We start from the raw sequence: 27,051 nt of genomic DNA on the forward strand, positions 1-27,051 counted from the left end.
TAAGCCCCTAGAATGCTGGCACCTCCAGCGAGGAGATTGTGTTTGTGTGTATTCAGGGACCTGGCCGAAATAAGCCCCTAGAATGCTGGCACCTCCGGTGAGTAGTTTTGTGTGCATGCATGACCACTGACTGCTCTTAGTTGGGTAGTTAGCCTGTGCCTCTGTGAAGTCTTAGGGTATGTGTCCACGTTCAGGATTGCATCAGGATTTGGTCAGGATTTTATGTCAGTATTTGTAAGCCAAAACCAGGAGTGGAACAATTAGAGGAAAAGTATAATAGAAACATATGCAGCACTTCTGTATTTATCACCCACTCCTGGTTTTGGCTTACAAATACTGACATAAAATCCTGACCAAATCCTGATGCAATCCTGAACGTGGACACATACCCTAACAGGGCGCAGTGCTTTGCTTTCATGGCTACTCTGTGAAATAACAGAGCTAGTTCATACCGCCATATAGTGCCGCCGTTTGCTAGCAGCAGGTTCTCCTGCACGGTGGACCCCGGGCTGCGAACGCATCTATAACAATAAAACATCTGTATTTACTCGGTGCGTTCCGCTAGCCCTAACAAACCCTTTAATGATTTTCTTTTTCCTTTTTTTTTTTTGCGCTTTCATTTTTTCCTTTTCTTATTTCAAGAGCCATAACTATTTTACTTTACTGTCCCATAGCCATATGAAGGCTTGCTTTTATGGGACGAGTTGTAATTTTGAATGGAATCATCAATTTTATCGTGTGATGCACCGGAAAGCTGGAAAAAAATTCCAAGCGCTTTGAAATTGCATAACGATGTGCAAATCCACAACTGTTTTTTGAGTTTTTTATTTACCATGTATGGTGAAACTTACCTGGTAATATGATTCTCCAGGTCAGTATGAGTACGCAAATTCCAAACATTTATAGCAAAAAAAATTGCCTGTATCGTTATATTCCGAGTCCCGTAACGTTTTCATTTTTCGTGACTTGGGGTTGGGTGAGGTCTTATTTTTTGTGCCCTGGGTTGACATATTTATTGATACCATTTTGGGGTAGATATGATGTTTTGGTCACCTCCTATTGCACTTCGTTGCAATGTTGTGACAGCCCAAAAAAACGTAATTCTTTCTTTTTGATTTTTTTCTCATTATGTCGTTTACCAATCAGATGAATTTATTTTATATTTTGATGTATCATACTTTTCCAAATGCAACTATACTAAATATGCATATATATATTTATTGTTTTGTTTGTAATGGGGCAAAAGGGGGTGATTTGATTATTCATATTTTTTTAAACTTTTTTTTTTTTACTTTATTTAAGAGATTTGAAGCAGCGATCGTTTGATCGCCTGTGCTATATAAATAACAGTGCTTCAGCATTGCTATGTATAGCAGAAATCACGATCTCCTATGAATGCCGGCCACGAGCCGGCATTCACTAGAGTATCATAATGATAGGCACAGTTTTCAACAGCTGTCATGACAACCCATCGGCACCCCGCAATCACATGACAGGGGCGCTGATGGGTGGGATTAATGACACGCTTCCATCCGGCGTGTGTTAAATCCTGTTGTCAGTGATTGACAGTGGGATTTAACTGGTTACTAGCTCGGCTCCACCCACGACTGTTAAAGGCACATGATGACTGATTAAATTAGTCATCATGTGAGAGGAAAGATGTGGACTCAGTGTGTAAGCCCACATACAAGCAGGGACACGACCGTTAACGTAAAGGTTGTGATGGGGTTAAATTTGCGGAGTATAACTTCTTCACAAATCGAACTTCCCGGGAAAATTATGTGTACAGGGGAATTCAAATTTTGCCTGATCTGCCCCCACCCCTATTTCTACTTTCTGTAATGTTTTTAAGGATTTTAAAATAAATGTGGTTTTCTTTATTCCTTTATGGGATTGCTGGATTTTTTTTCTTTTTTTATGATAATGATGTAATTTATTAAAAATACATGCAGCTTAAAGCTAAAAAGTTGTCAGGTTCTGTAAACTGTATCTGAACCAGGTGCATGCTGTCATATTGTAAATTAATAAAGTACTAAACATGCCCCTGGTTAAATTAGTAGCCTTAGGCCAGGTTCACAGGAACTTATATAAAAAAAAAACACATTTCATTCAGAAGAAAATGGTGAATTTTCATTTCAGTTGTCAGATATTCAGCATTTGTTATGCTTCAGAAGTTGATAAAAATTTACAAGACCAAATGCAGTCTGCTATATTAAAGAATTGCAATATATCTGTAAAAATTGGTAGCTATGTGGTAGATTTGTATTTTAAAAATACACATATTTGGAATTGCTTCATCCATAAAAGTCCGATCTATGAAAATATAAAATAAATTAACCTGGTTGGTAAGCAACATATAAAGACAAAAAAATGAAACTCCAAAATTGTGTCTTATTTTGGTCACCACAACTCCTAAAAAAAATGCAATAGGGCTTGATCAAAATGCTGTATTCCTTCCAAAATGGTATCAGCAAAAACATCTGGTTGCCCAGCAATGAACCAAAAAAACAAGTCTCAATACAGTTATGTAGAAGACAATAAAAATATGTTTTGGCCCTTGGAAGAAGGAGATGAAAAAACGAAAGTGCAAATGTGAAAAATTGCCCGTTCCTTATGGTGTTAAAGGGAATTTATCAGCCTCAACTGACAGTATAATCTAAGTGCATGGCCTTAAAAGGGGGATATAACACCTATAAAAATAGTTCTATAATTGCTGACTCCATACAGCAGAAACTGACGTTTAATCAAAGTATACTAATTAGGATGCACCCTTCATTTGGCCAGGGGGCTCAGTGCACCATACTGCCCATGGGTGTGGTATGTCCCCACCTCACTCATTGATGACTGACACTGCTGGCATGCCTAAGCTTTCTCAGACAAGTCAGTACTCTCAATCACCAGTGAGGGCATGGGGGGGGGGCATACAAAACTAGTGAGGGGGAGGGGGCATGCAAAACTAGTCAGGGCCTGGGGGCATGCTAAACCACTGAGGGTGTGGAAGCATGCAAAACCAGTGAGGGTGTGGGATCATGCGAAACCAGTGAGGGTGTGGGGGCATGCAAAACCAGTGAGGGTGTGGAGACATACGTAAACCAGTGAGGGTGTGGAGACATAGGTAAACCAGTGAGAGTGTGGGGGCATGCAAAACCAGTGAGGGTGTGGGGGCATGGGAGCATTCAAAAGCAGTGAGGGTGTGCAAGTATGCAAAACCAGTGAGAGTCTGGCATCATGCAAAACCAATGAGGAAGTGTGGGCATGCGAAAACAATGAGGGCGTGAAGGTATGCAAAACCAATGAGGGCATGCAAAACCAGTGACCACAGGAATTAGCATATATTGACCAAACTTTGTTTTTTGCAGAATGGAGGCAGTTATACATTGGGCTATTTCCCCCACAAGGCTTTGCGCTTAGTTGATACTTAGCTAACTTGCGTAGTACAATACAGTAGCACAACCTTCATTTACTTTGTTAGATCAAACTGAAAAATTCCCTTTAAACTGAAACTGACAAACCTCCAAAGGCTACTGGTACTGGCAAACCTTCCAGTACTGGCAGAACGAACCAGTGTTGTATTGTGCTATTGTTGATGCTAAAAGAAATATCTAATAAGAAAAATGATTCCTAGATAATGGATATGAATGCCCATGTAAACCAAATCTAGTAGTGATGACCCCATACCAATTGTGGTCTGCCAAATCTGCTGATGTTGATGGTCTCCTCTCTCCCCATTAACCCCTTAGTGACAGAGCCAATTTGGTACTTAATGACCAGGCCAATTTTTGCAATTCTGACCACTGTCACTTTATGAGGTTATAACTCTGGAACGCTTCAACGGATCCCGCTGATTCTGAGATTGTTTTTTCGTGACATATTGTACTTCATGTTAGTGGTAACATTTCTTCGATATTACTTGCGATTATTTATGAAAAAAACGGAAATATGGCGAAAATTTTTAAAATTTTGCAGTTTTCAAACTTTGTATTTTTATGCCCTTAAATCAGAGAGATATGTCATAAAAAATAGTTAATAAATAACATTTCCCACATGTCTACTTTACATCAGCACAATTTTGGAAACAAAATTTTTTTTTATTAGGGAGTTATAAGGGTTAAAAGTTGACCAGCAATTTCTCATTTTTACAACACCATTTTTTTTTAGGGACCACATCACATTTGAAGTCATTTTGAGGGGTCTATATGATAGAAAATAATGAAGTGTGACACCATTCTAAAAACTACACCCATCAAGGTTCTCAAAACCACATTCAAGAAGTTTATTAACCCTTTACGTGCTTCACAGGAACTGAAACAATGTGGAAGGAAAAAATGAACATTTAACTTTTTTTTGCAAACATCTTAATTCAGAACAATTTTTTTATTTTCACAAGTGTAAAAACAGAAATGTAACCATAAATTTTGTTATGCAATTTCTCCTGAATACGCCAATACCCCATATGTGGGGGTAAACCACTGTTAGGGCGCACCGCAGAACTTAGAAGTGAAGGAGCGCCGTTTGACTTTTTCAATGCAGAATTGGCTGGAATTGAGATCGGACGCCATGTCACGTTTAGAGAGCCCCTGATGTGCCTAAACAGTGGAAACTCCCCACAAGTGACACCATTTTGGAAACTAGACCCCTTAAGGAACTTATCTAGATGTGTGGTGAGCACTTTGAACCCCCAAGTGCTTCACAGAAGTTTATAACGTAGAGCCGTGAAAATAAAAAATCGCTTTTGTTTACACAAAAATGATCTTTTTGCCCACAAATTCTTATTTTCACAAGGGTAACAGGAGAAATTAGACCACAAAAGTTGTTGTGCAATTTCTCCTGAGTACGCTGATACCCAATATGTGGGGGTAAACAACTGTTAGGGCGCACTGCAGAGCTTGGAAGAGAAGGAGTGCCGTTTTACTTTTTCAATGTAGAATTGGCTGGAATTGAGATTGGACGCCATGTCGCGTTTGGAGAGCCCCTGATGTGCCTAAACAGTGGAAACCCCCCACAAGTGACACCATTTTGGAAACTAGACCCCTTAAGGAACTTATCTAGATGTGTGGCGAGCACTTTGAACCCCCATGTGCTTCACAGAAGTTTATAACGTAGAGCCGTGAAAAAAAAAAATTGCATTTTTTCTACAAAAATGATCTTTTTGCCCACAAATTTTTATTTTCACAAGGGTAACAGGAGAAATTAGACCACAAAAGTTGTTGTGCAATTTCTCCTGAGTACGTCGATACCCAATATGTGGGGGTAAACCACTGTTTGGGCGCACCGCAGAGCTTGGAAGAGAAAGAGTGCCGTTTTAGTTTTTCAATGTAGAATTGGCTGGAATTGAGATCGGACGCCATGTCGCGTTTGGAGAGCCCCTGATGTGCCTAAACAGTAGAAATCCCCCACAAGTGACCCCATTTTGGAAACTAGACCCCCCATGGAACTTATCTAGATGTGTGGTGAGAACCTTGAATGCCCAAGTGCTTCACAGAAGTTTATAATGCAGAGCCGTGAAAATAAAAAATATTTTTTTTTTCCACAAAAAAGATTATTTAGCCACCAAATTTTTATTTTCACAAGGGTAAAAAGAGAAACTGGACCCCAAAAGTTGTTGTCCAATTTGTCCTGAGTATGCTGGTACCCCATATGTGGGGGTAAACCACTGTTTGGGCGCACGGCAGAGCTCGGAAGGAAGGAGCGCCGTTTTGGAATGCAGACTTTGATAGAATGGTCTGCGGGTATTATGTTGCATTTGCAGAGCCCCTGATGTACCTAACCAGTAGAAACCCTCCACAAGTGACCCCATTTTGGAAACTAGACCCCCCAAGGAACTTATCTAGATGTGTGGTGAGAACTTTGAATGCCCAAGTGCTTCACAGAAGTTTAGAATGCAGAGTCGTGAAAATAAAAAATATTTTTTTTTCCACAAAAAAGATATTGTAACCCCCAAGTTTTTATTTTCACAAGGGTAACAGGAGAAATTGGACTGCAATAGTTGTTGTCCAATTTATCCCGAGTACGCTGATGCACCATATGTGGCGGTAAACCACTGTTTGGGCGCACGGCAGAGCTCGGAAGGGAAGGAGCGCCTTTTTGGAATGCAGACTTTGATAGAATGGTCTGTGGGCATTATGTTGCGATTGCAGAGCCCCTGATGTACCTAAACTGTAGTAACCCCCCACAAGTGACCCCATTTTGGAAACTAGACCCCCCAAGGAACTTATCTAGATGTGTGGTGAGAACTTTGAATGCCCAAGTGCTTCACAGAAGTTTAGAATGCAGAGTCGTGAAAATAAAAAATATTTTTTTTTCACAAAAAAGATTTTGTAGCCCCCAAGTTTTTATTTTCACAAGGGTAACAAGAGAAATTGGACCCCAGAAGTTGTTGTCCAATTTATCCCGAGTACGCTGATGCCCCATATGTGGGGGTAACCCACTGTTTGGGCGCACGGCAGAGCTCAGAAGGGAGGGAGCACCATTTGACTTTTTGAGCGCAAAATTGGCTGTCGTGTTTGGAGACCCCCTGATGTACCTAAACAGTGGAAACCCCCCAATTCTAGCTCCAACCCTAACCCCAACACACCCCTAACCCTAATCCCAACCTCATCCATAATCCTAATCACTAACCCTAACCATAATCACAACCCTTACCCCAAGTCAACCCTAACCATAACCCTAATCAAAACCCTAAATCCAACACACCCCTAATCCTAATCTCAACCCTAACCTCAAACCTAACCCTAATCCCAATACACCCCTAATCACAACCCTAACCTTAACCCTAATCCCAAACCTAACCCTAATCCCAAGCGTAACCCTAATGCCAACCCTAACCCTAATACGAACCCTAATCCAAACCCTAACCCTAATCCCAGCTCTAACCCTAACTTTAGCCCCAACCCTAGCCCTAACTTTAGCCCCAACCCTAACCCTAGCCCTAGGGCTACTTTCACACTTGCGTCGTTTGGCATTCCGTCGCAATCCGTCGTTTTGGACAAGAAACGGATCCTGCAAATGTGCCCGCAGGATGCGTTTTTTGCCCATAGACTTGTATTGCCGACGGATCGTGACGGATGGCCACACGTCGCGTCCGTCGTGCACTGGATCAGTTGTGTTTTGGCGGAGCGTCGGCACAAAAAACGTTCAATGAAACGTTTTTTTGTACGTCGCATCCGCCATTTCTGACCGCGCATGCGTGGCCGTAACTCCGCCCCCTCCTCCCCAGGACATAGATTGGGCAGCGGATGTGTTGAAAAACTACAGCTGCTGCCCATGTTGTGCACAATTTTCACAACGTGCGTCGGTATGTCGGGCCGACGCATTGCGACGGCCCCGTACCGACGTAAGTGTGAAAGAAGCCTAACCCTAAGTTTAGCCCCAACCCTAACCCTAAATTTAGCCCCAACCCTAACCCTAAATTTAGCCCCAACCCTAGCCCTACCCCTAACCTAACCCTACCCCTAACCTAACCCTACCCCTAACCCTACCCCTAACCTAACCCTACCCCTAACCCTACCCCTAACCTAACCCTACCCCTAACCTAACCCTACCCCTAACCTAACCCTACCCCTAACCCTACCCCTAACCTAACCCTAACCCTACCCCTAACCCTACCCCTAACCCTACCCCTAACCTAACCCTACCCCTAACCCTACCCCTAACCCTACCCCTAACCTAACCCTACCCCTAACCCTACCCCTAACCCTACCCCTAACCCTAACCTAACCCTACCCCTAACCCTAACCTAACCCTACCCCTAACCCTACCCCTAACCCTACCCCTAACCCTAACCCTACCCCTAACCCTACCCCTAACCCTACCCCTAATTTTAGCCCCAACTGCTGTTCTCCTGCCGGCCGGCAGATGGAGACAGATGGCGGGCGCACTGGGCATGCGTCCGCCATGTTCTGCTGCCGGTGGCCAGGAGGAGCAGCAAGAGGATCCAGGGACCTAGGTGAGTATGCTAGGGTCCCCGAATCCCCCTATTTCTCTGTCCTCTGATGTGCGATCACATCAGAGGACAGAGAATTACACTTTACTTTTTTTTTTTTTTTTTTTTTTTTTGCGGTCGCCGGTAAACAGTTAATTACCGGCGATCGCAAAACAGGGGTCGGTAATACCGACCCCGATCGTGCTCTTTGGGGTCTCGGCTACCCCCGGCAGCCGAGACCCCAAAGATTCTCCCGGTGCCGGCCGGCGGGCGCACTGCGCATGCGCCCGCCATTTTGAAGATGGCGGCGCCCACCGGGAGACACGAGGAGCATCGGGGGAGCTAGGTGAGTATTGGGGGGCCACCTGGGACCCCTTTTCTCTGTCCTCCGATGTGCGATCACATCGGAGGACAGAGAAATTAAAAAGAGATCGCTTTTTTTTTTCTTTTTTTTTTTGCGATCGCCGGTAAACGGTTAATTACCGGCGATCGCAAATGCGGGGTGGGTTAAAAACCCCCCGAATCATGTTCTCTGGGGTCTCGGCTACCCTCGGCAGCCGAGACCCCGGAGAAAATCGGCCTCTGGGGGGCGCTATGGACTTTTTCCACAGCGCCGTTAATTAACGGCGCTGTGGTTTAAGTACCCTTAGCGGCCGCCGTTAAAAGGCGTATCGGCGGTCGCTAAGGGGTTAAAGACCTATGAACTCTAAATGCTCATGTGCATATGTAGGAGGGGGGAGCCAGGGAGGTAGCCATGGCCGACAGCAATCTCTGTATTATTCCCTGGACCCCCTCCTGCATAAGATCACATCTCTCTGCTGTGTTACCTCTGTACTGATTCTATAAGCCATCTGGACTTGCCCGGTACGGGGATGCATTCCTCACAGATGGTTCCGATATAAAGGAGACACACTCCGGCTTAACTTCAATATGAACTTGTTTACTCAGCACAACTTGCTCCAGTACAGGCACTTTGGGTATCACAGTCAGTATCCTCTTTTCTGTCCCTGCTCTGTCCTCTCCTTCTCTATATTCAGCCCTGGGTCGGACCGTATCTACCGGTCCCGCAGAATCTGTTCCATTGAATCTGATTCTTGCCTCACACGGAGGAGTCCTACACCACTTCACCCCAGTACTAAGAACTGCCGCCCAGGCAAAGATCTGCCACATCTTGCTTGTACTACCCGTGCTGACCAGACTTCTCTCTATGGGGACAGATTCCTTTAACTGCGTCTGCAGTGTTTCCGTACTCCTTTCCACCTAGAGGAATTCTTAGTGTAGCTTTTCTATGCTGGGCCCCTTCAACGTTGCGGGGCACAATAACTCCTGGCTAGGCAGCCCTGTGAGCTGCACAGGTGTCCAGGCCCCAACTGACTAACACCAGGAAACCTAACTATTCTAATCCCAATGTGCCCCTCCTACTCTACCTATATTCTACAGTGCCCCCCTCTAATGACCAACTATGGACACTACGCCCCTATCACTATACTGGGCCCGGGGATAAACTTTCCCTAATACAAAGTGTGCCAAACATATATATATAGAGGGAGCAATATACAGACAGTATAGCAATGCTCTTGTACACGGTGGTAATACACTTTATGTGTAGCAGTACCACCGTGTACGGACACATTAATAACATACATTGTACACACTTAAAGGGGTTGTGGAGAAGAGGGAACAATAACATATTTATATCCCCTACACATAGAAGAGTTGGAAGAGATATCTATGGACGCATCAATAGTCGACAGCTATTTAAAGTGTATTGTCAGCTTAAGTCCTTGAGTTGTCTGTCACCAAATAGTTAAACATCTTTGAAGAACTTACATTTCCTGATGTGAGCCTGTTCCTAATGGACACGATAGGGCAATGCTCCTCGGGTAATTCTGAGAAGGTGATATGAGAAACTTAAGTAACTTTTTATTCTTCTAAACATTAATATTTTTTTCTACTTTTAATAAAAATGTCAAGGAAATATTTTTTCCTTGCCAGGAATCAGATACAAGTAAAGGTCAAATGGATTTCTAACACGCCATTTTAAACAATCATACACTTTGCGCTGCACGGGGGCTGTGCAGGTCTGTCGTTTCCTGTCACTGCCATTTTTCCCAATGGCGTGGACTTGACAAATCGCTTGTCAGAGAAAGGTCTCAACCTCTGGGAAAGCAGCACATTAAGCACTATTCATCATATGGGCTCTACCATGGTATTAACCCGTTTGTGTACAAGCCCAGCCGGAGAAAAAAGTTACCGCAGTTTCAGAGTCGATACACAGCTTATCTCTTAAATTATGCAGAAGGGTGCGATGTGATTTTTATATTTCTCATGAAAATTTTAATTTAGCATATTTAGTTTTTGAGATTTAACTAGCAAATATCACATACAAATAATGTTATAAGTATCAAATGATACACAACATGGCATGTAATCTTGGAGTGTAATAGGGTTGGGACAAGTTTTTGCTTTTAGGAACCCAAAAGGTGTTACCGAAGTTGTGGATCTTGAGGGTCGGTTATACTTTTTCCGGAGAACCGATAGGCGGGGGCATAGCTGAATAAAATCTCCTGTAAGGGTCTACAAATCCTAGGTTGCATTTACATTGGCTGATTAATGTGAATGAACGTTCGGAGGAAAACTCGATTCTCAATACCTGCCTAGTGTAGAGAAGCTGGCAAAATAGCAAAAAGCTCCTTCACTACGCGGTCAATTTCCATTTTTTGCATTGCAGATCAGCCCTATTCATGTAAAAGGAGATGGGCTGAAATACCACACACAACCTTCGAACAAGTGAGGCGTTGTTTGTGGACATAAAAGAGCAGCCCTGTTTTTCTAATCCTGTACAGCTTCCTTAAAGGGAATGCATCGTCAGAAAATGACCAACTGTTTCAATCAACTTTTTTTTTTTTTAAATACATTTAGTAAAAAATTGATTATTAGTAGATAATTTCCTTGTGACACATTCCCCTGCTGAATCTGTCAGCAGGTTTTTGCTATGTAATCTAAGGACATCATGATGTAGGGGTTGAGAGACTGATTTCAGCGATGTGTCACTTATTAGGCTGTGTGTTGTTATTTCAATACAATGAGTGTTTATCACCAGGATATTATCACTACTCAAACTGCAGCTCTTGTGCATCCTGGTCTAACTCCGCCCCCACCACTAATAAGGAGCTCACTGTTAATATACAGTGTACACAGAAAACTGTGGTGTGGATGGGTGCCTCTTTCTGAGCTCTACTACATGCTACATCTAAAACTCTGATTGCGTCACTATTCCTGCTCCCAATAATCTAAGTGATACATCGCTGGAATCAGGGTCTCATTTTCTACATTATGCTGCGCTCAGATGAGATAGCAAAAACCAGGTCACAAATTCCCTTTAAGATATTTCCATGATAGCCGATGATAAAATATCCGTGTTAGGCCATGTTCACACATTCAGTATTTGGTCAGTATTTTCCATCAGTATTTGTAAGTCAAAACCAGGAGTGGGTGATAAATGCAGAAGTGGTGACAGGTTTCTATTATAGTTTTCCTCTGATTGTTCCTCTCCTGGTTTTCCCTTCCAAATACTGATGTAAAATACTGACCAAATATTAATAGTGTGAACATGGCCTTAGACTGAGGTTCCTTGGGTCAGAGAAAATGATTCTGAGAGTCAAACCTCTCTTGGATCCTGGTCAGACGCCTCTCACACACCAAACCAGATCTCACACTTTGCACTGACAAAGGGCAGTACCCCGAAACACAGTGTCTGCAAATTGAGATTCTGGTTTTGACCTTTATCCAAGGCTCGTTAACGGGTCAACATTGACTGTTAGTATTGCTACTTCCAATAGGTGGCGCTAGAGTTCTAGTCCTCTTCCTCTCTGATGAGACAATTTGTACACAGAAGATACAATTTATAAACCTTGTTGTTCTGAGTTCATACACAGAACCAATCAATAAGGTGAAATAAGACATGAAGCCCGGCTGAAAATTACCCTAGAGGCAAAGGATTGTCTCCAAAGTCAACTCCAAATGTGATTGCTGAGCCTTCAGGGTTAATTTTTGCTGTACTCTGATTGGAGAGCGCTAGCCGCCAATCAGCAAAGAACCATGGGACTTTTTACCAGTAAGTCTGCTTCCCGTTAATTCTGCACCTGTTCCATCTGGATGTTAAAGAAGTGGGCAGTGCCTGCTCCCAATACACCAGCCGCCTGCAGAGGAAGTCACTTACCTAATATTCTAGGATTATTCACCGATCATTCCGTTAGTACCAGAGAACCTATTGACGTTTGTTTCATTTTATCTTTTACCTTTCCGTTGAAGCCTTTGAAATGTATTATTTTTATGTGACAATGACAACTTTTCCTACTATCTTCTCTTCTTTCATTAGGCTCTCGTATCAATATAATATCATTGCAATCAAAATCTTACTTTTTTGTTTTATAAGTTTGAAACGTCAAAAAAAAACATTTTTTTTATCTACAATTTTTTTTACCCAATTTTTCTTGCTCCATGTAAAAAATAATAAAATTAGCTGCACTTACTTTCTCCTGCTCCAGCGCTGGCTCTCCACCGATGCTTCCAGTGACTGCTTACAGGCACCCCAACTAAAGAATCTGTGACCAGTGCAGCTAATCACTGGGCTCAGCAGTAATGCAGATGTAAAATGTGGAGGTATAAAACACAGGCACTGCTCGTACGTCCATATCACTTTAAATTTGGAAATATCACTTGAATTGTGAATTTCACTAGAATCTATACAATGATCCACGAAAATCAGTTTTTGGTGGCGCTCAGCTAAAAAAATTTGCATATATGGACAAGAGTGAAGTTTGAAGAAATAGCGGCACTCATTAATGGTAACTTAAAGGGCATCTTTATTGAAGGGACATGCACACGATGTGGACCTAGAAGGGCAGGGAAGTGCGACAGCTGTTTTCGCGAATAGTAATGCAGATGTAGTTGTCACAAGCCACTGATCCTAGTGATTGACTGCAGCGGTCACATGGACTGTAGTCATGACATCACCGAGGCAGTGTGTAAACGATAACCAGCTTTGGATGAGAAGTGGATACAGCTGATATTATTATAATTATTATTATTATTTTTACATAGCTGATGGGATAAAAAATTTTGAAAATGAGAAAATCCAGTTAAACACTGGATATATTGTTATATTATGGAAGATAATTTACTACTTACACTAGAATGATATTAATCTTATTTTTTTCTATTCCCCATAGCAAATATCTGTGACAATGAGCTGCTTCGTTGTCAAAATGGTGGAGTTTGCCACAACAACATGAGGTGCCAATGTCCTCATGGCTTCAAGGGAATATTGTGCGAGAATCAGAAATGTGAAGATACCGGGAGCTGTCCGTCTTCTAAATCTGGACAAGGATCCATCACCCATAACTTGTATCTGACCACCATGATAATTGTAGCTCGGCTCTGCACTTTGTAAAAAAAAAAACGTGAATAATGTACCTGCAATTTCCCACGGAGAACAAAAAGTGACTACAAGAGACAAAGAGAAATAAATATAATGGAATACATAAATTATAATTAAACTTGAGAGGGCCTGACTGTACTAAGCCATATGTACCAATTTGTGAATGAGAGATCCATGACTGTTATGATTTTGGCTCATGAGGCGGCTGACCCAAGAAGGACTGCCGTGGTATCAGAACCAGCTGAAAGGACCTTCCGCAAATGGAAGGCCAAAGCAACAAGGTCACTTAAAGCAAAGCTGATGCCATGGTAATTGCAGGCAAAGTAATCCTTCTACCCATCCAAAAGCCCCAAGAGGCAAGCTGCCCCAAGCAGGACTGCTACCATGGCAGGATCAATCCCTTTAATAAATTGCCCTTAAATTGCTCCAGAAAAGGACAACAAGAGCTTGTTTGCCACTTCCACACAGTTTCTGTACCTCTCTACCCAGTGTGTGGACCAACCAAATAGCGTCATTCTTTGCTGCCAGTGCATTGTGGGTAAAGGAAAGCGGCCATATTGGTCCCCTAATACCCTAACACCTGTGCTTTTGTGAACGTCGCTCCGTATACCCTTGTTGGTCGAAAGATTTATTTTTTTTTTGTCCAATGTTAGTGACACACATATCTCCCTTCCTTGGCCCCATATCCTTTAAGAGAGTAAATTAAGGCTTGTATATCATAGATACGCCAAAACCGAATAAAAAAAAAGTATACAAGGCGTATGATATCCGATATGAGAAAAGGCTAGAGTTTAAGCAAAAATAAAATGTATTTATCCTTTTGTATTCAAATGAAGTTATTTTTCTTGAAATAATGTAAAATGTAGATTTTTTGTATTATTGCAAATCCGTGTTTAGCAGACAATCTATTAAGTGATTATCTTCATCGAAGGATCAGAAAATATTTTTTTTCTTTTTATTACTTTTTTTCTTTACTTTATTTGAATTCTATTCTGTTACTCATTTTCTCTCTTTCACGGCTTTAGGGGCTAAATGTTCCCTTGCTCTCTTTAAGCCGTAAATGGGTGACATGCTCAGAAAATCTTCCTTAGGGAGCGTATGCTGGTGTTATGGAAAGCCACAAGTTTACATTCAAAAGACGTGTAATAATGTTCCACCAAAGGAAATACTAAATGTTTTCTTGTTGTTTTAAAACACTGGAAGATTTCAAGGAATAAACAGAACTGAAAACAATTTCAGACAATGTAATGCAATTCTTTTTTTTTCAGGAGGTAAAAGTGGTGGTGGGAGCTTAAAAGTTAAACAGGACAAAGTTTGAAGGATACAGCCAGCCTCAGGTTCCCTGTGCTCCTCCAATACTGCAGAGGTAAAGCTGACTCTGCTTGTAACAACATCAGAGAGTCCACAGTTCCAAATTGTCCATCAGGAGAGTCCTGCTTAATGGCAAGAAGGAGCCAGGAGGTATAGAAGCGGTGCACTCCTGAAGATAGGAGAAAATAACCTTTCAAGAGACAATAGCTACAGATGGGGCTCATAGGAAGCAGTTCAGGAAGCATCAGGTCTATCTCCATAGGTGTAAAAAAAAAATCTTGGAACCCAATGCAAAATTTGTAACTCTACCAGATGCAATATGCCATTTATATTACTGGTATCTTGCTGTAAGCCTGTTAATCCCTAAAGATTTTAAAGTCTGGGTACAACTGCCACATTTGCACTTTTGACTATTCCAACTTCCAGGATTGAGTAGTATGCAACAATGGTGATTGTTGATGGTAACATCTTTATTTGGTTTTCTGTATTGGTCGGCTGACAGTCTAATGTGTATGGGGGCCTCCTGACTCTCCCTCAACAAATGTCAGGAAAGAGAAGTACCTGGCCTGCTGAATTTAAGTGGCAGATCCTTTTGAAAATCAGTTTGTCAGTTGGTGTCAGTCTGTCAGAGAATGTTCCTTGTTATTCTCTAGAGTCTTTCTAGACCCCAGGGTATAAGAAACATAAGATGTAAAAAAAAATAGTACTCACTTCACCTATTCCACCGCAGTGACTGCTTAATCCTCTGCAACTCTTTTTTTACTCTTACCCAGTTGTGCTCAATCTCTTCACTCAAGGCCAGGACTTCTGGCTCAACTAGGCCTCGTTACTTGAGATGGGCTATGTAACGAGTCCTAGTCAAGGACTTCTGGCTCAACTAGGCCTCTTTACTTGAGATGGGCTATGTAACGAGTCCTAGTCAAGGACTTCTGGCTCAACTAGGCCTCTTTACTTGAGATGGGCTATGTAACGAGTCCTAGTCAAGGACTTCTGGCTCAACTAGGCCTCTTTACTTGAGATGGGCTATGTAACGAGTCCTAGTCAAGGACTTCTGGCTCAACTAGGCCTCTTTACTTGAGATGGGCTATGTAATGAGGCCTAATCAAGTAACAGCATAGCGTACAGTGACATCCATGACCTTGTCAAACTGGAAGGCCTAGCCTGCAGCGAAGAGGTCAAAGAGAATGCAAGCAACAGATAAAGGGAAAAATAAGAGTTGTGAAGGACAGGATTGAGAGTGACAGGACAGGTGAGTGGTAAGGTATTTTATTTTAACTAGCTCTCTATAATTCAGATAATGTGGCTGTCTCTGGTTGCTATTTTGATGAATTTGCGCTGAGTGAGTTGCAAAAAATCCGTATTCTGGACAATATAATTTTTTTCAAAATACACAGAGCATTCAACTCTACTCATATGAAATCTCTCATCCCTGTTACCTCAGGAAATTAACTTTACAAAATAACATTTTGTTAGGGTTGGCGGAACGCACTGAATATATATTTATTAGAGGAAATTTGTGCGTTCGCAACCCGGGAAAGCACCTGCAGCTAGATATGGCGGTACTATATAGTGGTATAAACAGACTCTGTTACTTCACAGAGTCTGTTAGCAAAGATAATGCTGTGCCCTGTTTGGCTCACAGAGGCACACAGCTACTTAGTAGAGCAGATGGTGGTCATGCAGTCAAATGCAAACATGAAACTCCTCGCCGGAGGTGCCAGCATTTTAGGGGCTTATTTCAGTCGGGTCCCTGAATACACACACACAAAACTCCTCGCCGGAGGTGCCAGCGTTCTAGGGGCTTATTTCAGCCGGGTCCCTGACTACATACAAAGTTAAACTAGCAATTACTTACCTTCAATTTTTTTTAGTACAATGTGAACAACTCAGGCAGAACAGAAGTCAACGTGGGACATAGACCCAGAGTTTTCTCTCAATAGCTATTCACAATTCTATAGAAAAGTTCACTGTCAATGTTTCAATGCTAAATAGTTTTGTCAATACTCAGGACTGATCATTAGCGAAATAACAAGCTCTGGTTCCAGTACCTGCCAGACAGCATACTTCACACAAATGCAGGGTTGGGCTAGTAGTAATGTACCATATGTGCCTGAGGTTTGGTGCAATCTTTTTAGGCTCAGCATTTACAAAGGGTGAAAATGTGTGTCATCAATGGCATTAAAGTTGCTGCTGATTTTTTTCTGCTGATTTCTTAAAATACCAATGAGAATAGCATTGACCTTTGAGGCCCATAAAGGTCACTAGTCCAATAAATTTAGCAATGAGACCCACAGTTGCCACACACCAGATACACCCAGATGGAGGGGCACATGCTGAAGTGGTGGTGCATTGTGTCACAGGACCCAACAACACTGCATCGTAAAAACAGATCAGTTGAAAACGTCACAAAGGTGAAGATGTAACAAAAATGATGGCTAATGTCACTTGCATTGTTTTACTATTGATAACCACCATAAAGGAAGAGGTTTTGAGTTTTATGGAATTAAGGTTGATGGGTTCCATTTAAGGCACAAGTGCATAAGCACCCTGGTGCAAGGATGGCACTTATCACAAGCCTGGTGGGTCTGCTTTGAAGCTCCATAGTGGATAGTGACACCACAAGGGTTGTCATCATGTAAACAAGTGGGTTGTCATGGACAGTTTTTATGTTCACACTTCATGGGCATTGTTAAGAGCTATGAAATATATATCAAGCAGTGGTTTTGTAAGCTTGCATAATGGAAAGTCAATTTTGCTACAGAGTGACAAGTCCTGCTGGGAATATATTTTCATGTGAACATATAATCCCTTAAAAGCTTTACTTTTATTATTCAAAAATTCTAAAAAAAAACACCAACCCAGTACTTTAAGTGGATAGATACGAAAAATAGAAAAAATGACCTAAAGAAGCCTAATACTCAAACCTGCCTGGCTGTGGAGGTTGGCACCCTAAGAGAACGATTTTTTGGTGCCCCCACTCACCGTGGACTATCCCTCAGTTCCCTACAGCTGCCCTATCAATATAGGTGGAAAAACAATATAGCAAAGAGCAGGAATTAAAAAAGATAAATACATTTACAGATATTCCCCTTATCGACCTTGTGAGGCACCCATAAATAATATAATATCAAATCTCATTTCAACAACATTCATCAAAAATATAGCAACATTGCCTATCAAATAGTAGTTTGGGCCATTATCAACTGTATACATACATTAATTACCTAAAACATGGGCTGAGACATCCTACAGGGATGGCAACAATTTCCAATGCCACAACACATTAAAAAACATTCAAAGTGCATATCAAGAGAATGCTTGTCGGGTCATAACTCGGCCAAACATTACTATGAACAGATGATACATACATTATAGCCACCTTAGGGAGAGACCCAAGTTGGGCTAAATGTAGCGGGACGAAAGAGACCGAAAAGCCCTCTACTTTCCGTTTCAGGAAAGCATCCACTATGTATGAACAGATGTACATGAATCAAAAAATTACTTAGCATGTGTTGGAGTTGACTCCAACACATAGAATCATAGAATGTTAGAGTTGGAAGGGACCTCCTGGGTTATCTGGTTCAACCCCCTGCTCAAAGCAGGATACACTAAACCATCCCAGACAGATGTCTGTCCAGCCACCGTTTGAAGATTTCCATTGAAGGAGAACTCATCACCTCTCGTGGCAGCCTGTTCCACTCATTGATCACCCTGTCAAAAAGTTTTTTCTAATATCTAATTTGTGTCTCCTCCCATTCAGTTTCATCCCATTGCTTCTAATCTTTCCTTGTGCAAATGAGAATAAAGATGATCCTTCTACAATGTGACAGCCCTTGAGATATTTGTAGACAGCTATTAAGTCTCCTCTCAGTCTTCTTTTTTGCAAGCTAAACATTCCCAAATCCTGTAAACGTTCCTCATAGGACATGGTTTTCAGACCAGTCACCATTCTGGTCGCTCTTCTCTGAACTTGCTCCAGTTTGTTAATGTTTTTAAAATGTGGTGCCCAAAACTGGACACAGTATTCCAGATGAGGTCTGACCAAAGAGTAAAGGGCAATAATGACTTCACATTATCTGGACTGTATGCTTCTGTTAATACATCCCAGAATTGTATTTGCCCATTTTGCTGCTGCATCACACTGTTGACTCATATTCAGTCTGTGATCTATTAATATACCCAAGTCTTTTTCACATGTGCTGTTGCTTAGCCCTATTCCTCCCATTCTGTATATGCTTTTTTCATTTATATTGCCCAGATGTAGTACTTTGCATTTTTCCCTGTTAAAAATCATTCTGTTAGTTGCTGCCCACTCCAGTTTATTTATATCTTTTTGAATCCTCTCTCTCTTCTCTAGCATTAGCTATCCCTCCTAGCTTTGTGTCATCAGTAAATTTAATCAGTTTACCCTCAATTCCTTCATCTAAATCATTGATAAAGATGTTGAACAGTACAGGGCCCAGGACAGAGCCCTGTAGTACCCCACTTGAGACATTCTTCCAACTGGATGTGCAGCCATTTACGACCACTCTTTGGATCCAATCACTAAGGCTGGTTTCACATTTGCGTTTTTTTGGGTGTGTTTTTGCGGTAAAAAACACAAAAAAAAACGCATGGGGAAAAAACGCATGTAAACGCGTGCAAACGCTGCGTTTTTTTGACGCATGCGTTTTTGCATGTTGTGAAAAAAACGCAGCGTTTTGACGCGTTTACATGCGTTTTTTCATGCGTTTGCGTTTTTTAAACGCATGCTGAGAAATGTGTGACAGCTGCCAATCATCAAAATAAAGTAAAAAACCCACTATAAACAGAAATAGTTAGGGTTAGGGGTAGGGTTAGGGGTAGGGATCATAACCCTAACCCTAACCCTAAAGGGATCCTAACCCTAACCCTACCGCTAACCCTAACCCTAAAGGGATCCTAACCCTAACCCTACCCCTAACCCTAACCCTACCTCTAACCCTAAGGGATCCTAACCCTAACCCTACCCCTAACCCTACCCCTAACCCTAACCCTATAGGGTTAGGGTTAGGGTTAGGGGTAGGGTTAGGGTTAGGATCCCTTAGGGTTAGGGGTAGGGTTAGGGGTAGGGTTAGGGTTAGGGGTAGGGTTATGGTTAGGATCCCTTAGGGTTAGGGGTAGGGTTAGGGTTATGGGTAGGGTTAGGGTTAGGATCCCTTAGGGTTAGGGGTAGGGTTAGGGTTAGGGGTAGGGTTAGGGTTAGGGGTAGGGTTAGGGTTAGGGTTAGGATCCCTTTATCACCTTTATGTTGGGGGGTGGCATATCATTGTGTTTTCTGTTTTTTTTTAATATAAAAACGCATGCGTTTTTAACGCAAAAAAACGCATGCACAAAAAAACGCATGCGTCCCCATTGACTCCAATGTATTTTTTGACCCAAAAAAAACGCATGAAAACGCATGCGTTTTTTTGGTCCAAAAAACGCCTCTCAAAAATACAAGTTGCATTTCTGAAAATGAACGCATGCAGTAAAAAAACGCATGCGTTACAAAACGCGACCAAACGCGTAAAAACAAAAACGCATGCGTTTTCAATGTTAAATATAGGGGAAAAAAACGCATGCTTTTTTTGAAAAAAAACGCTGCAGACAAAAACGCAAGTGTGAAACCACCCTTAGCCAGTTATGAATCCACCTAGCAGTTGCCTTGTCCATTCCATAACTAATCATTTTTTCAGTACGGATTGTGTGAGATACTTTGTCAAATGCTTTGTTGAAGTCAAGATATACAATATCTACAGCATTTCCCTGATCCACCCAGTCAGTGATTCTGTCATTGAAGGAAATTAAGTTAGTCTGACATGACTTATTGGTTACAAACCCATGCTGACTCTGTTTAATCACTTAATTCTTATCCAGGTACTTACATACATGTTGTTTAATAATTTGTTCAAAGATCTTTCCTGGTATAGATGTCAGACTCACTGGCTTATAGCTCCCTGGGTTCATCTTCTTCTTTCCCTTTTTGAAAATAGGAACCACATTTGCTCTTCTCCAGTCTTCTGGGACTTCTCCAGTTCTCCAAGAACTTTCTAAGATTATGGAGAGTGGTTCAAAATTTTTTTCTGCTATCTCCTTCAGTACTCTGTGGTGTAATTCATCTGGAGCTGGAGACTTGAATTAATTTATGTTAGCTAAGTGTTTCCTCGCTATCTCTCTGTTTATAGATATCCTGGATTCTTCTATTCCCTTAATAGGACAGTGAAAATCAGTTGATGTTACATTTTCTTTCTGAGAGAAAACAGATGCAAAATAGGAATTTAAAAGTTCGGCCTTCTCAACATCCTTTCTTACCATTTTATCATTTTCATCCTGTAAAAATCCTATAGCATCTTTGACTTTTCTTTTGCTTTTGACATATCCCCAAAATCCTTTTTTATTGCTTTTGACGTCTCTTGCAAGTCTTAATTCATTCAGATTTAGCTAATCTGATTTGTGCCCTGCAGGTTCTGCAGACAGCATTATATTCTTCTTTAGAAATGCCTCCCTCTTTCCATTTGATAAACATTTTTTTCTTCCTTTTTAGCATGTGTTTAAGTTCTGTGTTCATCCATCCTGGTTTCTGTAAATGCTTCCTATTCATCCCTCTTTTCGGAATTGTTAACGATTGTGCTTTGAGAATCTAATTTTTCAAGATTTCCCATCCTTCCTGGACATTTTTGTCCTTAAGAATATCCAGCCATTGGATCCCTCCAATTCTCTTTCTGAGTCTCTTAAAATCTGCCTTTCTGAAATCTAACCTTGACGTCTGAATCTTCACAGGTTTTCCTCCTCTAGTTATCCAAAACTCTAAAACAGCATGGTCGCTACCTCCTAGGGTCCCAGCCACTCTTACCTCCTCAACCATTTCTTCCCTGTTCATAAGGATTAGATCCAAGGTAGCAGATCCCCTTGTTTTCTCTCCTACCTTTCATGCTAAGTCATTTTTTGATTTATGTATATGTGTTCATAGTATGGTTTGGCCGGGTTATGACCTAACAAGCATTCTCTTGATATGCACTTTGAAAGTTTTTTAATGTGCTGTGGCATTGGAAATTGTTGTCATCCCTGTAGGATGTCTCAGCGCATGTTTTGGGTAATTAATGTATGTATCTAGTTGATAATGGGCCAAACAACTATTTGATTGGCAATGCTGCTATATTTTTGATGTACCGTATATACTCGAGTATAAGCCGACCCGAGTATAAGCCGACCCCCCTAATTTTGCCACAAAAAACTGGGAAAACTTATTGACTTGAGTATAAGCCTAGGGTAGGAAATGCAGCAGCTACCGGTGAATTTCAAAAATAAAAATAGATGCTCCATACCGTTCATTATTGCCCCATAAAATGCTCCATATAAAGCTGTGCCCCATATAATTCTCCATATCGTTCATTGTTGCCCCATAGATGCTCCACATAAAGCTGTGCCACATATAATGCTCTGCACCGTTCATTATGGCCCCATAGATGCTCCACATAAAGCTGTGCCACATATAATGCTCTGCACCGTTCATTATGGCCCCATAGATGCTCCATATAAAGCTGTGCCACATATAATGCTCTGCACCGTTCATTATGGCCCCATAGATGCTCCATATAGAGCTGTGCCACATTTAATGCTCTGCACCGTTCATTATGGCCCCATAGATGCTCCATATAAAGATGTGCCACATATAATGCTCTGCACCGTTCATTATGGCCCCATAGATGCTCCATATAAAGATGTGCCACATATAATGCTCTGCACCGTTCATTATGGCCCCATAGATGCTCCATATAAAGCTGTGCCATATATAATGCTCTGCACCGTTCATTATGGCCCCATAGATGCTCCATATAAAGATGTGCCACATATAATGCTCTGCACCGTTCATTATGGCCCCATAGATGCTCATATAGAGCTGTGCCACATTTAATGCTCTGCACCGTTCATTATGGCCCCATAGATGCTCCACATAAAGCTGTGCCACATATAATGCACTGCAGTGCACCGTTCATTATGGCCCCATAGATGCTCCACATAAAGCTGTGCCACATATAATGCTCTGCACCGTTCATTATGGCCCCATAGATGCTCCATATAAAGCTGTGCCACATATAATGCTCTGCACCGTTCATTATGGCCCCATAGATGCTCCATATAGAGCTGTGCCACATTTAATGCTCTGCACCGTTCATTATGGCCCCATAGATGCTCCATAGAAACCTGTGCCCCATATAGAATGCTATGCACCGTTCATTATTGCTCCATAGAAAGCTGTGCCCCATATAGAATGCTCTGCACCGTTCATTATGGCCCCATAGATGCTCCATAGAAAGCTGTGCCCCATATAGAATGCTCTGCACTGTTCATTATTGCCCCATGGATGTTCCATTGAAACCTGCGCTCCATATATATTGCTCTGCACCGTTGATTATGGCCCCATAGATGCTCCTTATAAAGCTGTGCCCCATATATATTGCTCTGCACCGTTGATTATGGCCCCATAGATGCTCCTTATAAAGCTGTGCCCCATATATATTGCTCTGCACCGTTGATTATGGCCCCATAGATGCTCCTTATAAAGCTGTGCCATATAGAATGCTGCTGCTGCTGCAATAAAAAAAAAAAATAACATACTCACCTCTCTTCGCTCAGGGTGCCAATGCTTTCAATATTTACCTCCTCCTCGTGCGGCTCCGTCTCCAGCACTGACGCTCAGCAGAGGGCGCGCACTGACTACGTCACCGCGCCCTCTAACCTGAGCGTCAGAGCCAGAGGACGCTGGAGACGGAGCCGCACTGGAGCGAGGAGCAGGTAAATATCGCGCAGCGCTGTGCTCCCCGTATACTTACCTGCTCCCGGCGACGTCCCTGCAGTCCTTGGCTTCCCCGGCGCTGCATCTTCTTCCTGTATTGAGCGGTCACAGTTACCGCTCATTTACAGCAATGAATATGCGGCTCCACCCCTATGGGAGGTGGAGCCGCATATTCATTTCTGTAATGAGCGGTGCCATGTGACCACTCAGTACAGGAAGAATCTGCAGCGACGGGGAAGAAGCAGGAACTGCAGGGACCGCGCCGCAGCAGGTAAGTATAATTACACAGCCCCCGCTCCCCCTCACCTGCCGACCCCCGGGTATATGACTCGAGTATAAGCCGAGAGGGGGACTTTCAGCCCAAAAAAATGGGCTGAAAATCTCGGCTTATACTCGAGTATATACGGTATATATTTTGATGAATATATACATGTTGTTGGATAAGATTTGATATTATATTAATTATGGGTGCCTCACAAGGTCCCCACGGGGAATATATGTGAATTTATTTATCTTTTTTCATTCCTGCTCTTTGCTATATTGTTTTCCCACCTATATTGATATGGCAGCTGTAGGGAACTGAGGGATAGTCCATGGTGAGTGGGGGTGCAAAAAAATCATTCTCTTAGGGTGCCAACCTCCACAGCCAGGCAGGTTTGAGTATTAGGCCTAGTGTAGGGTCGTGTTAGGCATCTTTTGGTAATTTTTTCTATTTTTGGTATCTAACCACTTAAAGTACTGTGTTGGTGTTTTTTAGAATTTTTGAATAATAAAGGTAAAGTTTTTAAGGGATTATATGCTCACATAATATTTAGGAATTCCTGTTCTATCTGTTTTGAAACTAATATATTTTCATACAGGAAGTTGTAAGGGTGCATATAGATACATATAGTCATGGCTGAAAGTATTGACACCCTTGAAATTGTTCCAGAAAATTAAGTAATAGTCCTGAAACATTATTGCAATCACACATCCTTTGTTATACACCTGTTTATTTTCTTTGTGTGCATTGGAACAACACACAAAAAAGGCAAAATGGATATAATTTCACACCAAACCCTAAAAATGGCCCGGACAAATTTGATGGAACCCTCAACTTAATATTTTGTTACACACCCTTTGGAATAAATAACTGCAATCAGGCACATCCTTTAACCATCAACAAGCTTCTTACACCTCTCAACTGGAATTTTTGACCACTCTTCTTTTGCAAACTTCTCCAGGTCTCTCAAATTTGAAAGGTGCCTTCTCCCAACAGCAATTTTAAAATCTTGCAACGGGTGTTAAATGGAATTTAGATCCGGACTCAATGCTGCCACTTCAAAACTATCCAGTGCTTTATTTCCATTCATTTCTGGGTGTTTCTTGAAGTATGTTTGGGGTCATTGTTCTGCTGGAAGACCCATGACCTAGGATGCAAACCCAGATTTCTGACACTGGGCACTACATTGAGACCCAAAATTCTAGGATTCTATGGTAATCTTCAGATTTCACGATGCCTTGCACATAATGAAGACACCCTGTGCCACAGGCAAGAAAACAACCCCAAAACATCTTTGAACCTCCTCCATATTTTACTGTAGGTACTGTGTTCTTTTCTTTGTAGGCCTCATTCCATTTTCATTAAGCAGTAGAATGATGTGATTCACCAAAAAGCTCTAGCTTGGTCTCATCTCTTCACAGGATGCTTTCCCAGGAGGGTTTTGGTTTGCTCGTGTATAATTTGGCAAACTGCTGTCTAGCTTTTTTATGTATCTGTGTCAGCAGTTGGGTCCTCCTGGGTCTTCTGCCATAGTATTTTATTTAATTTAAATGTAGACAAATAGTTTTGGCTGACAATGATACCCCTTGAGCCTGCAGGACAGATTGAATTTCTTTGAAACTTGAATGGGGCTGATTATTCACTATTCTGCATTGTAGCCTTTCGTCAATTTACAGTGCCATGGGTTGGAAACTTCTTGATTATGTTGTGCACAGTGGACAAAGTGAGTCGCCCGCCAGGGCTGTGGGGTACTCGGTACCGGGTCCAGTACTTAAGGGGACATGTCATGGCGGCGACCCGGTCCATGGCCCTGGGTGCCCATGTAAAAGAGGAAAGTCTTTAAAGGGATTTGATGAATAAAGTTTATGTTCGTGATGCTACTTGTGGTATTCGGTCAGTGTGGACCGAAGCTGCTTTAAGGGGTCCTCTGGGGTGATGTTTTGGCAGCTAGATGGTATATCTTCCCTGCAGGTATACTGCATAAGGTCCGTTTAATTCACAAGTGCAACATTAGACATCTTCAATACTTCTGCACATAACACTATCTGGATTCAAGTTTGTTTTATTCATTATATTAACTCACTAATATATTAGCTATCTGGCATGTAAAGTACAGTTCTGACTAACTTCAAATATCACTTTAACAAAGTGCAACAAGTCACATTCCCTATAAGGGTGCAAACATTTTTTAAATTTTTCAATACAGAGGTAGTGCAATTAATACTAAAGTCAGTTAATACTTTATAACAGAAGCTATGACGTGAGGGACCCATAAAAACCCCCAACGTAGGGGTTGGGCAGGCTACAAGGCGTACATTCAGTCCTGGAATCCTGCAGTGCCAAACAGGTTTTTCTTCAGGTCTCTGTAAAACAAAGCAACTTTCACAGTAATATTACAAACAGTCTCTTAAAAACTTCTTTGTAAAACCAGTAGGAAGCACCTAAATAGGTGCCAACTATGTACAATAAAGTTTGTGAATCATTCACTGTCCATGATTCGAATGTTATTTAAAGGGAACCTGTCACCCCCGTTTTTTGAGATTGAGCTATAAATACTGTTAAATAGGGCCTGCGCTGTGTGTTCCTATAGTGTATGTAGTGTACCCCGATTCCCTATGTATGCTGAGAAATAACTTACCAAAGTCGCCGTTTTCGCCTGTCAATCAGGCTGGTCAGGTCGGGAGGGCGTGGTGACATCGGTGGTTCTTCCTCAGCTTTACGTTGGTGGCGTAGTGGTGTAGTGGTGAAGACACAGCGCGCGATCTGCGCTGTAATCCCTTGCATCGGTGGGGGCGGCCATCTTCCTGGGGCCGCGCGTGTGCAGATCGAGTGCTCTGCTGCACGGGGCTTCAGGAAAATGGCCGCGGGATGCCGCGCGTGCGCATTAGAGATCGCGGCGGCCATTTTCCCAAAGCCGAGATGCAAACTCGGCTTTGGGAAAATGGCCGCCGCGATCTCTAATGCGCACGCGCGGCATCCCGCGGCCATTTTCCTGAAGCCCCGTGCAGCAGAGCACTCGATCTGCGCACGCGCGGCCCCAGGAAGATGGCCGCCCCCACCGATGCAAGGGATTACAGCGCAGATCGCGCGCTGTGTCTTCACCACTACACCACTACGCCACCAACGTAAAGCTGAGGAAGAACCACCGATGTCACCACGCCCTCCCGACCTGACCAGCCTGATTGACAGGCGAAAACGGCGACTTTGGTAAGTTATTTCTCAGCATAGGTGGGGAATCGGGGTACACTACATACACTATAGGAACACACAGCGCAGGCCCTATTTAACAGTATTTATAGCTCAATCTCAAAAAACGG

The 27,051-nt window shown here is 42.3% G+C and overlaps 1 protein-coding gene across 6 annotated transcripts in view; it reads left to right on the forward strand.

Annotated features, from left to right (window-relative positions):
* The window catches only part of NTNG1 (netrin G1), a 479,224-nt gene extending 464,627 nt beyond the window's left edge, over nucleotides 1-14,597 (forward strand). For 5 of the 6 annotated variants that reach the window (XM_069737380.1, XM_069737381.1, XM_069737384.1 and 2 more), the window contains one exon: nucleotides 13,156-14,597. In XM_069737380.1, coding sequence (XP_069593481.1) covers nucleotides 13,156-13,376 — 221 coding nt within the window. In that variant the 3' untranslated portion in view covers nucleotides 13,377-14,597. The remainder of the gene's footprint in view (nucleotides 1-13,155) is intronic. The other variant, XM_069737382.1, reaches the window with a different exon arrangement.
* Nucleotides 14,598-27,051: the final 12,454 nt, after the last annotated feature.

This window comes from Ranitomeya imitator, chromosome 8, assembly GCF_032444005.1.
Source record: "Ranitomeya imitator isolate aRanImi1 chromosome 8, aRanImi1.pri, whole genome shotgun sequence".
Taxonomy (NCBI): domain Eukaryota; kingdom Metazoa; phylum Chordata; class Amphibia; order Anura; family Dendrobatidae; genus Ranitomeya; species Ranitomeya imitator.